We start from the raw sequence: 15,826 nt of genomic DNA on the forward strand, positions 1-15,826 counted from the left end.
CCTCAAGGGTCCGTTCTTGGTCCCCTTCTGTTCTCTATCTACACTCACTCCCTTGGTGAACTCATTCGCTCCCACGGCTTCAACTATCATCTCTACGCTGATGACACCCAAATCTACATCTCTGCCCCTGCTCTCTCTCCCTCCCTTCAGGCTCGGGTCTCCTCCTGCCTTCTGGACATCTCCATCTGGATGTCTGCTGGCCATCTAAAACTCAATATGTCCAAGACTGAACTCCTTATCTTTCCTCCCAAAGCCTGTCCTCTCCCTGACTTTCCCATCACTGTAGATGGCACTACCATCCTTTCTGTCTCATAAGCCCGCAACATTGGTGTCATCCTCGACTCTGCTCTCTTGTTCACCCCTCACATCCAACCTGTCACCAAAACCTGCCGGTCTCACCTCCGCAACATCGCCAAGATCCGCCCTTTCCTCTCCATCCAAACCGCTACCTTGCTGGTTCAATCTCTCATCCTATCCCGACTGGATTACTGCATCAGCCTCCTCTCTGATCTCCCATCCTCCTGTCTCTCCCTACTTTAGACTATACTTCACGCTGCTGCCTGGATCATCTTTGTGCAGAAACGCTCTGGGCATGTTACTCCCCTCCTCAAAAATCTCCAGTGGCTACCAGTCAACCTACACATCAAGCAAAAACTCCTCACTCTCGGCTTCAAGCTCCCCATCACCTCACCCCCTCCTACCTCACCTCCCTTCTCTCCTTCTACAGCCCAGCCCGCACCCTCCGCTCCTCTGCTGCTAACCTCTTCACTGTACCTCATTCTCACCTGTCCCACCATCGACCCCCGGCCCACGTCCTCCCCCTGGCCTGGAATGCCCTCCCTCCCCACATCTGCCAAGCAGCTCTCTTCCTCCCTTCTAAGCCCTACTGAGAGCTCACCTCCTCCAGGAGGCCTTCCCAGAATGAGCCCCCTTTTTCCTCTCCTCCTCCCCATCCCCCCCACCTTACCTCCTTCTCCTCCCAACAACACCTGTATATGTTAGTACAGATTTATTACTCTATTTATTTTACTTATACATATTTACTATTCTATTTTGGTAATGATGTGCATCTAGCTTTATTTCCATTTATTCTGATGACTTGACACCTGTCCACATGTTTTGTCTTGCTGTCTGTCTCCCCCTTCTATTCATTCATTCAATCGTATTTATTGAGCACTTACTGTGTGCAGAGCGTCCCTACCCAACAACGGGCTCACAGTCTAGAAGGGGGAGACAGACAACAAAACAAAACATGTGGACAGGTGTCAAGTCATCAGAATAAATAGAAGTAAAGCTAGATACACATTAACAAAATAAAATAGAATAGTAAATATGTACAAGTAAAATAGAGTAATAAATCTGTATAAACATATATAGAGGTGCTGTGGGGAGGGGAAGGAGGTAGGGCGGGGGGGTGGGGAGGGGGAGAGGAAGGAGGGGGCTCAGAAACTGAGCCCATTTTTGGGTAGGGACTGTCTCTATATGTTGCCAACTTGTATTTCCCAAGTGCTTAGTACAGTGCACTGCACACAATAAGCGCTCAATAAATATGATTGAATGAATGAATGAATGAGAATGAATCTCTCTTCCCTGGTTCATGTCATTATTTTTCAATCTGCCCTTTAGCTTCTCTCACCCTATAATTCTGAAGACATAATACTGGGTTCCATCCCAATGTTCACATTCAGCATGATAAGTAAATACAGAATAATAAGTAATAATGAATAAACATAGAAGCAGAGCATGGCCTAGGGGATAGAGCTTGGAGAGAGTATGGGCCTGGAAGTTAGAAGAGTTTTAATCCCAGCTATGACACTTTTCTGCTGTGTTGGATTGGGCAAGTCACTTAACTTCTCTGTGCCTCAGTTACCTCAACTGAAAATGGGGATTAAGACTGTGAGCCCAATGTGGGACATGGACTGTGTTTAACCTGATTAATTTGCAGCTATCCCAGGGCTTAGTACAGTGTCTGGCGCATCATAAGCACTTAAATGCCATAAAGAAAACTCTTGTTATGCCAAAGCCATTTATATGCGGAAAGTTCTTAATACTGACATGGCCAAAATCTCCCCGAGTTGACAGACACTATAAAGTCAGTCAGTCAATCGTATTTGAGTGCTTACTGCGTGCAGAACACTGTACTAAGCACTTGAGGGAATACAATATAAAGGACACAACCATGTGCTTCTGAACCGAACCTGATCTTCCCAGGGTCTGGAAAGAGGCACTGCTACCTTGCAGAGCAACTGTAGGAAAGAAAAAACCCTGGCCCATGCAAAGGGCTCAGAGAAGATGAAGCTGGATTTCCATTGCCTTTGCAGACAAAACAATGAAGCTCTGCCAACTGGGAGAAGAGTTAATCAGTTTCTCGGAGCACTAGAGCAGACGGAGATCCTGGGCTGGGTTCTGTCTAAGGGTGTGAGCAAAGAGAATTGAAACTCCTGCAGTCAGGCACAGGAGAGAGAAGAGAAGAGTCTTTGGAAGTGTTGATGGTTAGGAAGCTCCAGGGCTTATACTACTAGGCTCTCTGCCTCAACAGTTTTTGAACTTGGGTGGGAGGAGCAGCATCTGGATGAGAGAAGTACTTGGGAAGGCTTGAAGAGTGACAAGAGGTTTCGTGCAAAGAGAAATCTAGCTTGAAAAGGGGTTTCCTCTTCACATTTGGGTTTTTTTTTCTTAATTTTGGAATGTCGTATTTTGAACAAAAGGAGCCAAGTCATTCTCTTGGAATTATGAAACTTGAAACTGAGAACTTGGAAGATTGTCCTTTATTGTGATTATTTGCTAAAGTGGTGTTGACAAAATGAGAACATGTCGAAGACTGAACTCCTTGTCTTCCCTCCCAAACCCTGCCCTCTCCCTGACTTTCCCATCTCTGTTGACGGCACTACCATCCTTCCCGTCTCACAAGCCCGCAACCTTGGTGTCATCCTCGACTCCACTCTCTCGTTCACCCCTCACATCCAAAACCTGCCGGTCTCAGCTCCGCAACATTGCCAAGATCCGCCCTTTCCTCTCCATCCATACCGCTACCCTGCTCATTCAAGCTCTCATCCTATCCCGTCTGGACTACTGCATCAGCCTTCTCTCTGATCTCCCATCCTCGTGTCTCTCTCCACTTCAATCCATACTTCATGCTGCTGCCCGGATTATCTTTGTCCAGAAACGCTCTGGGCATATTACTCCCCTCCTCAAAAATCTCCAGTGGCTACCAATCAATCTGCGCATCAGGCAGAAACTCCTCACCCTGGGCTTCAAGGCTGTCCATCACCTCGCCCCCTCCTACCTCACCTCCCTTCTCTCCTTCTACAGCCCAGCCCGCACCCTCCGCTCCTCCGCCGCTAATCTCCTCACCATGCCTCGTTCTCGCCTGTCCCGCCATCGACCCCCGCCCACGTCATCCCCCGGGCCTGGAATGCCCTCCCTCTGCCCATCCGCCAAGCTAGCTCTCTTCCTCCCTTCAAGGCCCTGCTGAGAGCTCACCTCCTCCAGGAGGCCTTCCCAGACTGAGCCCCTTCCTTCCTCTCCCCCTCGTCCCCCTCTCCATCCCCCCATCTTACCTCCTTCCCTTCCCCACAGCACCTGTATATATGTATATATGTTTGAACATATTTATTACTCTATTTATTTATTTTACTTGTACATATCTATTCTATTTATTTTATTTTGTTAGTATGTTTGGTTTTGTTCTCTGTCTCCCCCTTTTAGACTGTGAGCCCACTGTTGGGTAGGGACTGTCTCTATATGTTGCCAATTTGTACTTCCCAAGTGCTTAGTACAGTGCTCTGCACATAGTAAGCGCTCAATAAATACGATTGATGATGATGATGATGATGATATATTTTGAGCAAAGCTCCACCTCGAGTGGACCGATTATATCCTTATTCTTCCCCCATTGGACTGTACGTTCCTTAAGGGCAGGGAATATAGGTTTTAGTTCTGTGGTTCTCGCCTCAGTTTTTAATAAGCGACCTGTATTAAAATCAGTGCTCAATACATTCATAGATTGGTAAAGTGTTTCCAACTTCAGATCTCATTCCTGAGACATTTCTCTTTCAACTCTCTTCTAGATGACCAGGCCCCAGAGAGATATGCTGAGGACTTTAAACAAAAAGGAACGATGTAAGAGGATAGAGAGCAATTTCTCAGGATTGGATTCTTTAAAAAAAACTGAAGAAAATGTTGTAAACATCCCTGAAAAGAGTGGTGCAGATTAAAGCACATTTAAGATTAACAGTTACTGTAGATTGATAGAAGTTACTCCTTTTCATTCCACTCTCTGAACAAAAGAGCAGGAGGGTGGAATAAAGAAAGAGTATGGTTCTCAAAAAGAAAAATTTGCAACACAAGTGAAATCTTTCTTTTAAAACTGTCTTGGAGAAGCTCACTAGCTAAGGAACAAACAGGTACTTTATTTCCTATTTTCTCTTTGGAATCTTGCAAGTTGGGATTTTTGCTCTCATAATTCCTTCAGGTGACTTTTAGGACAAAGAGCCTATACCTGTGGCAACAGGGCATGGATCAGCCCCACAGCACACACACACACACACACACACACACATTTATGTGTGTGTGTGTGTGTGTGTGTGTGTGTGTGTGTATATATATATATATATATATGCAAACCTGTAATTTTATTTATTTGTATTGATGACTGTTCCCACCCTCTAGACTGTGAGCTCCTTGTGGGCAGGGAATGTTACTGTTTATTGTTGTATTGTACTTTCCCAATCAATCAATCGTATTTATTGAGCGCTTACTGTGTGCAGAGCACTGTACTAAGTGCTTGGGAAGTACAAGTTGGCAACATATAGAGACAGTCCCTACCCAACAGTGGGCTCACAGTCTAGAAGGGGGAGACAGAGAACAAAACCAAACATATTAACAAAATAAAATAAACAGAACAGATATGTACAAGTAAAATAGAGTAATAAATATGTACAAACATATATACATATACACAGGTGTTGTGGGGAAGGGAAGGAGGTAAGATGGGGGATGGAGAGGGGGACGAGGGGGAGAGGAAGGAAGGGGCTCAGTCTGGGAAGGCCTCCTGGAGGAGGTGAGCTCTCAGTAGGGCCTTGAAGGGAGGAAGAGAGCTAGCTTGGCGGATGGGCAGAGGGAGGGCATTCCAGGCCCGGGGGATGACATGGGCTGGCGGTCGACGCCGGGACAGGCGAGAACGAGGCACGGTGAGGAGATTAGCAGCAGAGGAGTGGAGGGTGCAGGCTGGGCTGCAGAAGGAGAGACGGGAGGTGAGGTACGAGGGTGCGAGGTGATGGAGAGCCATGAAGCTGAGGGTAAGGAGTTTAGAGCTCTGCACACATTAAGAGCTCAATAAATACAATTGAATGAATTAGCCTTCCACTACCACCTCACATCAACGAAAACAAGAGGGGAAATCAGCAGAAAAAATCTTACTGTCCAATTTAACATCAAGACAGCTGCCGGTCTATTGGGCTTTTTTTGTTAAACTCCTAACCCTCGTTAACCACAAGTCACTTATTAAAAAAAAAAAGCTCGACAGAGCTTTTTCAGACCACAACAGATGCCCAACATTACAGTTGCAGTCTCACATAATTTTCCATTACTTCTGAAATTATTGGTGATTATTCCTAATTAGCTCTCATTGAACATCACAATGCCACCTATGTCTCCCAAGAACTCAAATTTCAGCTTCATGTTTTTACAGGAATGCTAGTAAGGAGGCCCAGAACAACACAAGTGGAATGATGTGAGGGTTGCAGGGTTGGTAAGAGAGGGGACCCTGATTCTGAAGGGGCAAAGAGAAGAGGGCAATTCTTGTGTTCATACTGGCAAAGAGGTGAGTAGCACTGAATCTTCTTTTTACAGGAGGGACTTCTCAAAGAACTGCTCATACCTTGTGATGCAAAACGAAGCAACCAGAAAGGCACTACTAACACCTGGGAAGGTAACCCGCATTATCACTGTTCACTGAACAAAAGGGAGCAAATATCCATACACTACCCATGCAGACAGATAGCTAAAAGAGAAGGTAATTTGAGTATGCTAGAGAAGGCACATAGGACTAGGGAAAAATTTGGGGAATCTATGAATGTTGGCCAATAATGAAGAAAGCTTCCTTTCTTTCAATTTTAATAACCCCCTGTTGCTAAATTTCCCAATCTATTCCTATACTTTCCCCATAGTATCAGTGTGTTAAATAGTCCTTATCACATGGAAATCAGAAGAATAAAATGAATGAAGAATAATATTTTCTGTGAAGGTTTGCTTGCTCAAAAATTCCTCAATACTTCTTGTTTCGAGGCAAAATTTAGATTATGGCAAAGGGTTGAAATTATCTGGGCATCAACCATCAAGCCTGGGCACTTGTAAGTACTCAAGGTGATTCAAAATATATGGAACACTGGTTTGAAAAAAAAAATCACAGTGGCAAGTTGCCTTAAGCACAATGATGTACCTAACACAGAAAAGGCAACCCAAATAATTTAGCACTTATTTACTACTTGGCTATAATCTATACTTGCTTATGCACCAAGATTTTCTAGTTTGTCAAATTGCACCTATTACAGAGTTTTACCTTGCCACCAAACTCATCAACCTGACTGCTTGCAACTCAGGACATGATAGCATTTCTTCCTCATGCTACAAAAACCAAGAAATCCTGTGAGGAAGACCACCACTATTTCTTTGTTTTAGAGAAAATAAAAACTTCAAGCGCAGATGGGTCAAGGCAAACTTAGGACTTTATACTATTACTGTAAAAGCCAGAATTCATTTAGAAATTTAGAGTCCTTGAAAAGTCAAGGCAATATCCAGTGTATAGTACACAAAACCACCTTACTCATCGTCTGATGACCTGTACTGCACTGGTTTCCAGTGGAATGAAATGGAAGCCTGTTAAATCCTACACGATCAAAAAAGTTAGAACACTTTAGTTCATTTCAGGAAACTGAACTGAGGCCATCAAGCTTATTTTTCCACCATATTTTAAAAGATAATATACAAAGAATGCTTGTCATCTGAAAAATCAAGTATTGAACATAAAATTCAATGCTTTTCTGACCTATGAATGTAGACCTAATGTTAATGCTAATGTAGACCTAACTTAGCATGAACTCAACAGCACAGCTTTACTGATGCAATACTTACATAGCACTAAACTCTTGGAAGGGTAGGGGTGAGAGAAATTGGAGTGGACATGCAGGAACTGAATGTTGTGATTCTTCATATTCTTCTGTAAGTCAATGGAAACATAATGACACTCTCCACTAAACAAAATGTCAAGCAATCAATGATATTTATTGAGCACTTACTACATGCAAAGCACTATACTAAGCACTTGGGAACAGTACAATACAACCAAGTTGGTACAAACATTCCTTGAAAGTACTGGTTTACAAATAAATCTGGCCATTTTATATACATTCTTTCCCTATTCTTTTGGGATTCCTTGCTTCAATCAATTAATCAATAACATTTATTGCCTGCTTACTGTACAGTAGAGTTAAAAAAACATGATTGGTTTTTGTTTGTTCTACAAGTTTGTTTTATGCTAAAGTTAAGGAAATTGCCACCATTCATTTTCAATGTTTTCGCTCTGCCTCACTCAAGTGTTCCAGAAAAACAATCATTTTCCATCTGTGAAAAAGATCCTTGGACCCCTATTACAGTGCTCAGCATCTTTCAATTCTTGTCAATGATAGTGATTTCTCAACTTCGCCTTAGGAGAGCAAATGCCTGGTCTGTAAATTCCCACCTCATTTAAATCCATTTAAGTGTTACCCAGAACAAAAACCCTTTCTTGAAGGCATCTTTCTAACTGGATGGAATCTGAAGGCAGAAAGATGAAAGACCTCTGCTGATAAATACTGCACGCTCTCTCTGTTCAGAAGAAAACCAGGCCAAAATGTAGCCACCCAAGCCAAAAAAGGCATCAGGGTAAACTTGTCAAATGCAAGCTGGTCCAAACTGATTCTTCCTGGTCAAAACTGAACCTAAACTAAAATTTCAAGTCTTTATCCAATCCAAGCTCAGAGAAAATACCTAAAAAAAGAAAAATGTAATCTGGGGATTATTTTTTAATCAACCACTTTGAACTGGTTCCAACAACCATCCCCTTGAACTAAAGCAAAAGAGATCATTGTTAAAATGAAGTTTAACAAAAATAAACAGATAATAATGATAATGATAATAATAATAATGATGGTATTTAAGTGATTACTATGTGCCAGGCACTAAGCTAAACACTGAGGTGGATACAAGCAAATCGAGTTGGACATAGTCCCTGTCCCATGTGGGGCTCACAGTCTTAATCCCCAATTTACAGATGAGGTAACTGAGGCACAGAGAAGTACCTGGGGGAAGCAGCATGGCTCAATGGAAAGAGCATGGGCTTTGGAGTCAGAGGTCATTGGTTCAAATCCCAGCTCCACCACTTGTCAGCTGTGTGACTTTGGGCAAGTCACTTAACTTCTCTGTGCCTCAGTTACCTCATCTGTAAAATGGGGATTAAGACTGTGAGCCCCATGTGGGACAACCTGATCACCTTGTAAACTCCCCAGCTCTTAGAACAGTGCTTTGCACACAGTAAGCGCTTAATAAATGCCATTATTATTATTAAGTAAAGTGACTTGCCCAAGGTCACACAGCAGACAAGTGGCAGAGCTGGGATTAGAACCCATGACCTTCTGTCTCCCAGGCATATGCTCTGTCTACTAGGCCATGTCACTGACCCAAACTGTAACTCATCCCTTTGAATACTGCACCTTTTCTAGACCCACTCTACCACAGACCCGGGGAGGACTCTTCACCACTCTGCTGAAACCACTCAAGTCAGTTAACTCAAGTAAAATTTGTAAATCATGGCAGACATGACCATCTGTGAAAATATATTGGGTGCCCACTGTGCACATAATGGTACTGGCACAAAACTGATAGCCTCATACCACACAATTGTTAATATGCAGAGAAAACCTGGTGGTGAAGATAACTTGGCATTTTTCTACTGAACACTCATTTAAATCCTAAATCTGTTCTTTTTCCATAACAACTGGTTAAGGGATTCTGAGAATATAGACTAGCAACACTGCCTCAATCTCCACCCAATGCCATTAACATTTGAAGAAGCATTCCTTGATTTTCTAAATACACTATGGCTACATAAAAACTCGGCTCTAAATTAAATAGTAAAGAAATGGGCTAGGTATGTCAGCTATGCTCTTTTTTCCCCTTATTCTGGAAGGAAGAAAGAAGCGAGGGGAAGATTGGGGAGATTTTTCTTTCTTTGTTCTTTTCAAGCAAAAGCAAAAAAAAAACAGTCACAGTGAAGTAAAGATCTCGAAATTCCATTAAAGGATTAAAAATTAAACAACAAACCCTAAGAGGTAACAAAGTGGTATTCCTTTCTCAACACAGAGCTTAACACTAAATTACATACAAGATAGTGGCTCTCCAGACAGATGCCAAGAATGTGCATGAATGTATCTATATATATAGATTGATAGATTCAAATCTATTGTATATTCTTGCTTGATCAAGGCAGAAGGAGAAACAGCTTAACACTAGAATTTTAACGAAGGTTGGCAAATTTGGTACTTAAAAAGTTGAATTTTGGCATTAGTACTTCGATGTCAAAGCATGCTGAACACCCCCAAAACACACACACACCGCCCCCCCAGCAGTGTGACAGCTACTCAATTCCCAAAATAAATCCCCGCCCAAAACGCATAGCACACAACAGTAGAGGTATTTTTAAAGGGTATATCATTTTAAAAATCCAAAGTGAGAATGAACTGCAGCAGCTTTTATCTTTCACGATACCTCAGTCCAAAGCCTGGCTCTTTGTTCCAGAATGTCTATATCTCACCACGTCCGGAGACACACTGCCTCCTTTCTACTGATACTTAATAAGGGAGGAGGGAAAAGGGAAGGAGGAGAGAATCTGAGGGAATGAAAGAAAGGAGATGGGCCCAGAGTCCCAAATACCGGACATGGAAAAAGGATACTTGTTTGTGCTGTTTATGTGGGTTAATCGAATAAAAAGTAAATGATTCTACATTCATCCACACAAGGGGCGACCAGGTATTACTGAAACTTTCTTAGAGCACATTTTCCTAGATAGAGTGAAGCCGGAGTTTACAAAAAAGACACATGCCTAGAACGTTGATTCTCCTGTGAAGATATTCATTACGCTTGTACAAATATTATACAGGCTCAAAACCACAAAAGTAAACATAAACAAACAACATTCCTTTGATTTCTTATCTAGCGCTTGCCTTCCTGTGTCTCCACAAATGCCTCCCAACCACAGCTATGCGAGACCATTATGCACATAAATTCAGGATGACAGCCTTAACTGACCCCACCCTTTCTCTCCGGAAAAGAAGGGAAATGATAGTGGAAGAGACACATCAATTATGGCTAAATATTTCTAAGAAGTTTTCACGTAATTTGCAACTACTGTAGGAAATGTTTCCCTGCTGAGTAATGCTCCATGTTTTGTAAATTTACCTCTCCAACCTGACTACCTACACAGACAGACGGGAAAAACTTCTCCTACTTCTCCAAACAGCTTTTGCCCGTCCCTGGCTGCCTGGAATATCAATCAATCAACTGTATTTATTGAGCGCTTACTGTTTGCAGAGCACTCTACTAAGTACTTAGTGCTTATTGACAACAATATCAGAGTTGATAGCCACCTTAGCTGCCCACAATGAGCGTACAGTCTGGGTGGGGAGGGGAGGACAAACATTAACATAAATAAACTAAATTGCGGATATGTACATAATCTTCCCCACCGGCCCCCACAACTTTTGCAAAATAAAAGAGTAAAATTTGCAAGGCTAGAGCAGTGATCGACCACAGGTGGGGAGGAAAGAGTTGTCTGGCAATGCTAAGCGAAGCCTTGATCACTGGTTAAAGCAGCTTTCGGGACTGTTTCACTTTTCTAAATTGTTTTAGTAAAGATCAAGGTTCGTTTTCTAGGTCTTTAAATAGGAAAAGGGACAGTTAATAGAGTGAACTAAAGCAGCTGCTATTGGCACCCGGATCAATCGAGGTCCTCGCTTTTGTGCAGACCCCAAAACCGGCCCTTCCAAGTGACCGATCCCAGGCTTCCCTTGCCGTGACCCCTGACCTCTGCTGGACATTCATTCAATCGTATTTATTGAGCTCTTACTGTGTGCAGAGCACTGTACTAAGCGCTTGGGAAGTATAACAAATCGGCAACATTTGAACCAGCGTGGCTCAGTGGAAAGAACACGGGCTTGGAGTCAGAGGTCATGGGTTCAAATCCCGCTCTGCCACTTGTCGCCTGTGTGACTTCGAGCAAGTCACTTAACTTCTCTGTGCCTCAGTTATCTGTAAAATGGGGATCATCATCATCAATCGTATTTATTGAGTGCTTACTGTGTGCAGAGCTCTGTACTAAGCGCTTGGGAAGTACAAATTGGCAACATTTAGAGACAGTCCCTACCCAACAGTGGGCTCACAGTCTAAAAGGGGGGTGAAGACTGAGCCCCACGTGGGACAACCTGTTCACCTTGTAACCTCCCCAGCGCTTATAACAGTGCTTTGCACATAGAAAGCGCTTAATAAATGTCATCACTATTATTAGGAAAACGAGCTGGCACATGCCAATGGCCAGAGAGCAGGGGGGCGGGGGGGATCCGTCATTCACTCATTCAATCGCATTTACTGAGCACTTACACGTGCACAGAACACTAGACTAAGCGCTTGGAAAGTACAATTCAGCAACAAATTGAGACAATCCCTACCCAACAACGTCAAAAGTCACAGCCCCCCATTTGCCAGGGCCGATGCCCAGGGGGTTTCCCTTGGCCAGGGGGAGGGTGTAGAGGACCACTCACTCCCTGACTCCCCCAACCCAGCAAACCCAGGGAGGAGGTGGCGATCTGCAACACTGCCATAGAGGATAGCACACCGGCCTGGGTGGCAGAAGGTCATGGGTTCTAATCCCGCTCCGCCACTTGTCTGCTGTGTGACTTTGGGCAAATCACTTCACTTCTCTGGGCCTCAGTTCCCTCGTCTGTAAAATGAGGATTGAGACAGTGGGCCCCACGTGGGACAACTTGATCACCTTGTATCCCCCCCCCCCCAGCGCTTAGAACAGTGCTTTGCACATAGTGCTTAACAAATCCCATCATCATTATTATTATTACTAAGCACTTGGAAAGTCCAACACAGCAATAAAAAGAGACCATCCCTGCCCACACCAGGCTCACAGTCTAGAGAGGGGAGACAGAAACCAATACAAGTAAACAGACATCAATATAAATAGAATTATGGATACACAGATAAATGCCGTGGGGCGACTCCCCCAACCCCCTAATCCCGGCTCTGCCCCTTGGCTGCTGTGTGACCTTGGGCAAATCACTTCACTTCTCCGGGCCTCAGTTTCCTCATCTGTAGAATGTGGGTGAAGACTGTAAGCACCACGTGGGCCAACCTGATTACCTTATATCTATCCCATCGCTTAGCACAGTGCTTGGCACATAGTGAGCGCTTAACCAATACCATTATTATTCTGACGCTTAGCACAGTGTATGGCACATAGCGCCTAACCAATACCATCATTATTATTCTGATGCTTGGTACAGTGCATGGCACATAGCGCTTAACCAATACCGTCATTATTATTCTGATGCTTGATACAGTGCATGGCACATAGCGCTTAACACCATCATTATTATTCTTACACTTAGCACAGTGCATGGCACATACTGAGCACTTAACCAATACCACCGTCATTATTCTGAAGCTGAGCACAGTGCTTGGCACGTAGTGAGTGCTTAACCGATACCATCATAATTATTCTTATGCTGAGCACAGTGCATGGCACATAGTGAGCGCTAAACCAATACCACCATCTCTATTCTGACGCGGAGCACAGTGCTTGGCACAGAGTAAGCGCTTAACCGATACCATCATTATTATTCTTACGCTTACCACAGCGAGCGCTTAACCGATACCATCATTATGCTGCCGCTGAGCACAGTGCAGGGCACATAGTGAGCACTTAGCCCACACCACTATTATTCTTACGCTTAGCACAGTGCATGGCACATAGTGAGCGCCTAGCCCATACCATCATTATTATTCTTACGCTTAGCACAGTGCATGGCACATAATGAGCGCTTAACCGATACCGCCATTATTGTTCTTACGCTTAGCACAGTTCATGGCACCTAGTGAGCGCTTAACTGATACCACCATTATTGTTCTTACGCTTAGCACAGTGCATGGCACATAGTGAGCGTTTAACCAATACCACCATCATTATTCTGACGCTGAGCACAGTGCTTGGCACAGAGCGAACGCTTAACCGATACCATCATTATTCTGACGCTGAGCACAGTGCTTGGCACAGAGCGAACGCTTAACCGATACCATCATTATTCTTACGCTGAGCACAGTGCATGACACATAGTGAGCACTTAGCCCATACCATCATTATTATTCTTACGCTTAACACAGTGCATGACATAGTGAGCACTTAGCCCATACCATCATTATTATTCTTACGCTTAACACAGTGCATGGCACATGGTGAGCGCTTAGCCCACACCACTATTGTTCTTACGCTTAGCACAGAGCATGGCACATGGTGGGCGCTTAGCCCACACCACTATTGTTCTTACCCTTAGCACAGTGCATGGCACATGGTGAGCGCTTAACCAATACCACCATCATTATTCTGACGCTTAGCACAGTGTTTGGCACATAGTAAGCGCTTAACCGATAGCACCATTATTATTCTTACGTTTAGCACACGGCACGGCACAGTGAGCGCTTAACCGATACCATCATTATTCTTACGCTTATCACAGTGCTTGGCACATATGAAGCACTTAACCAATACCACCATTATTATTCTTACTCAGCACAGTGCATGGCACATAGTGAGCGCTTAACCGATACCACCATCATTATTCTGACGCTGAGCACAGTGCTTGGCACATAGTAAGCGCTTCTTCACCGACATCACCATTATTCTTATTATTAGAGAGGGGCGAAGTAGCAGAAGAAACATTTTCTTACCTCGTCTTCAGAAAGTCCATACACTGGCTCCCCCAGCCCGGTCGCCATGGAGCCCGGGGGGCGAGGGGACCCCAAAACGGGGGGCGTCAGGACGGTGCGGCGGGGACCCCCCGGGCTTCCCCTTTCCTCCCGAAGCCCCCCTGCCTCCGTCTCCTTCCCTTTCTCCCCAAGCGTGGGGAAGCCGGGGCCAACCCCGCCCCCTCCCCTTTTCCTGCCCAAGCTCAGCCCGCTGTCCTGGGGGCAGACCCCGTCCCCGGCGGGGTCCCCCTCCTCCTCGGGGTGCCGGGGGAGGCGGAGGGAAAAGCGGGGAGGACGCTTTCAAGTCACCCTTCCTCCTCCGAGCAGTTGGCAGGGGCGTCGGTCCTGCCCGGGTCCACTCGGGAGAGGGAAACCCGCGGGACAGACTGCTGCAGCTCTGCCCTCTCCCTCCTTTGGCTTCCTTCCTTCTCTCCTTCCCTCCGTCCTCCTCCTCCTCCTCCCTGCTTTGGCTTTCTTCCTTCTCTCCTTCCCTCCCTTCTTTCTCCTCCCAGCTCTCGCTTCTCCCCGTAAGCCGCCTCTCCTCCTCCTCCTTCTCCCTCCTTTGGCTTCCTTCCTTCTCTCCTTCCCTCCCTCCCTTCCTCCTCCTCCCTCCTTTGGCTTCCTTCCCTCTCTCCTTCCCTCCCTCCCTTCCTCCTCCTCCTCCTCCCTCCTTTGGCTTCCTTCCTTCTCTCCTTCCCTCCCTTCTCCCCTTAACCCGCCTCTCCTCCTCCTCCCTCCTTTGGCTTCCTTCCCTCTCTCCTTCCCTCCCTTCTTCCTCCTGCCAGCTCTCTTGCTTGTCACCCTAACCGCCTCTCCTCCTCCTTTGGCTTCCTTCTTTTTCTCCTTCCCTCTCTTCTTCTTCCTCCTCCTCCTGCTCTCGCTTCTCACCCTAACTCTCCTCCTCCTCCTCCTCCCTCTTCCCCTTCCCCCAGGCCAGCTGGTGAGACCCACCCCAGGGCGGGCAGAAGCGCCCACCAGGCCAATCACAGGCTTTAGGCCTTGGGGGAGGAAAGGCGGTCGGGCTAGGTTGGTTTGGTTTCCCCCCCCACCCCCTGTCTGCCAACCTCAATCCTTCCCCAGTCCTCCGGCCTGGGTGCTACACTATTGTGCTGCTGGCTGCGTGGAGGGGGCAGGAGGCAACCCCAAAGAGAGAGGGGCTCTGCTTCCCCTGGCTCCAGTGGGGTGGGGAAAGGAGAAAAAAAGAGGTATTTGCAGTGGCAGGGGATGACCTAAAAGGCTTTCTCTTCCAGGGGGAGGAAACGCCCCCCGTCTTTGTATTTAGCGCCTTCGATGCTGGTTAATCGCGTTCACAACGGATTTCTTGTCCCCTTTAAATAATTCCTGGCATTCCCGGGAAATCCATTGTCCACCTCTGGAGCGGTTTTCTTTTTCCCCCCCTCTGATCCGCGGCCGAGCAGACACCGCCCCGCCGCGGCTGCAAGTCAGTAGAGCCCGTGACGGCCTCGAGTTTTAAAACCCCACGCACAGCACAACACGCCCACTCCACAACCCAAACCCTCTCTTTAGAACAGACGCGTTGTTCCCCAAATACAGGCAGATCCTCTGGGGCTCCGCTATTAAATACCAAATCCCAAATTAAGGCCGCCGTTGGCAGACGCGAACGGTAAAGTTTTCATTAGCAGCCCGAACTCTTCCACGCGGCACCTGGTTCGTTGCCTAGCGAACGGTTCATCTAATGCTTCAAATGTACGAAAAGGCAGGAGAAGCTTTAGATGAGTAAAGTCAGCATATGTGAGATGAAACA

At 45.6% G+C, this 15,826-nt stretch overlaps 1 protein-coding gene across 7 annotated transcripts in view; it reads right to left on the reverse strand.

Moving 5' to 3' along the window:
* Nucleotides 1-14,495, reverse strand: part of NEDD4L (NEDD4 like E3 ubiquitin protein ligase) — a 431,023-nt gene extending 416,528 nt beyond the window's left edge. For all 7 annotated transcript variants that reach the window (XM_038743604.1, XM_038743606.1, XM_038743605.1 and 4 more), the window contains exon 1: nucleotides 14,044-14,495. In XM_038743604.1, the coding sequence (XP_038599532.1) occupies nucleotides 14,044-14,091 (48 nt within the window). In that variant the 5' untranslated portion in view covers nucleotides 14,092-14,495. The remainder of the gene's footprint in view (nucleotides 1-14,043) is intronic.
* Nucleotides 14,496-15,826: the final 1,331 nt, after the last annotated feature.

This window comes from Tachyglossus aculeatus, chromosome 3 (assembly GCF_015852505.1).
Source record: "Tachyglossus aculeatus isolate mTacAcu1 chromosome 3, mTacAcu1.pri, whole genome shotgun sequence".
Classification (NCBI taxonomy): domain Eukaryota; kingdom Metazoa; phylum Chordata; class Mammalia; order Monotremata; family Tachyglossidae; genus Tachyglossus; species Tachyglossus aculeatus.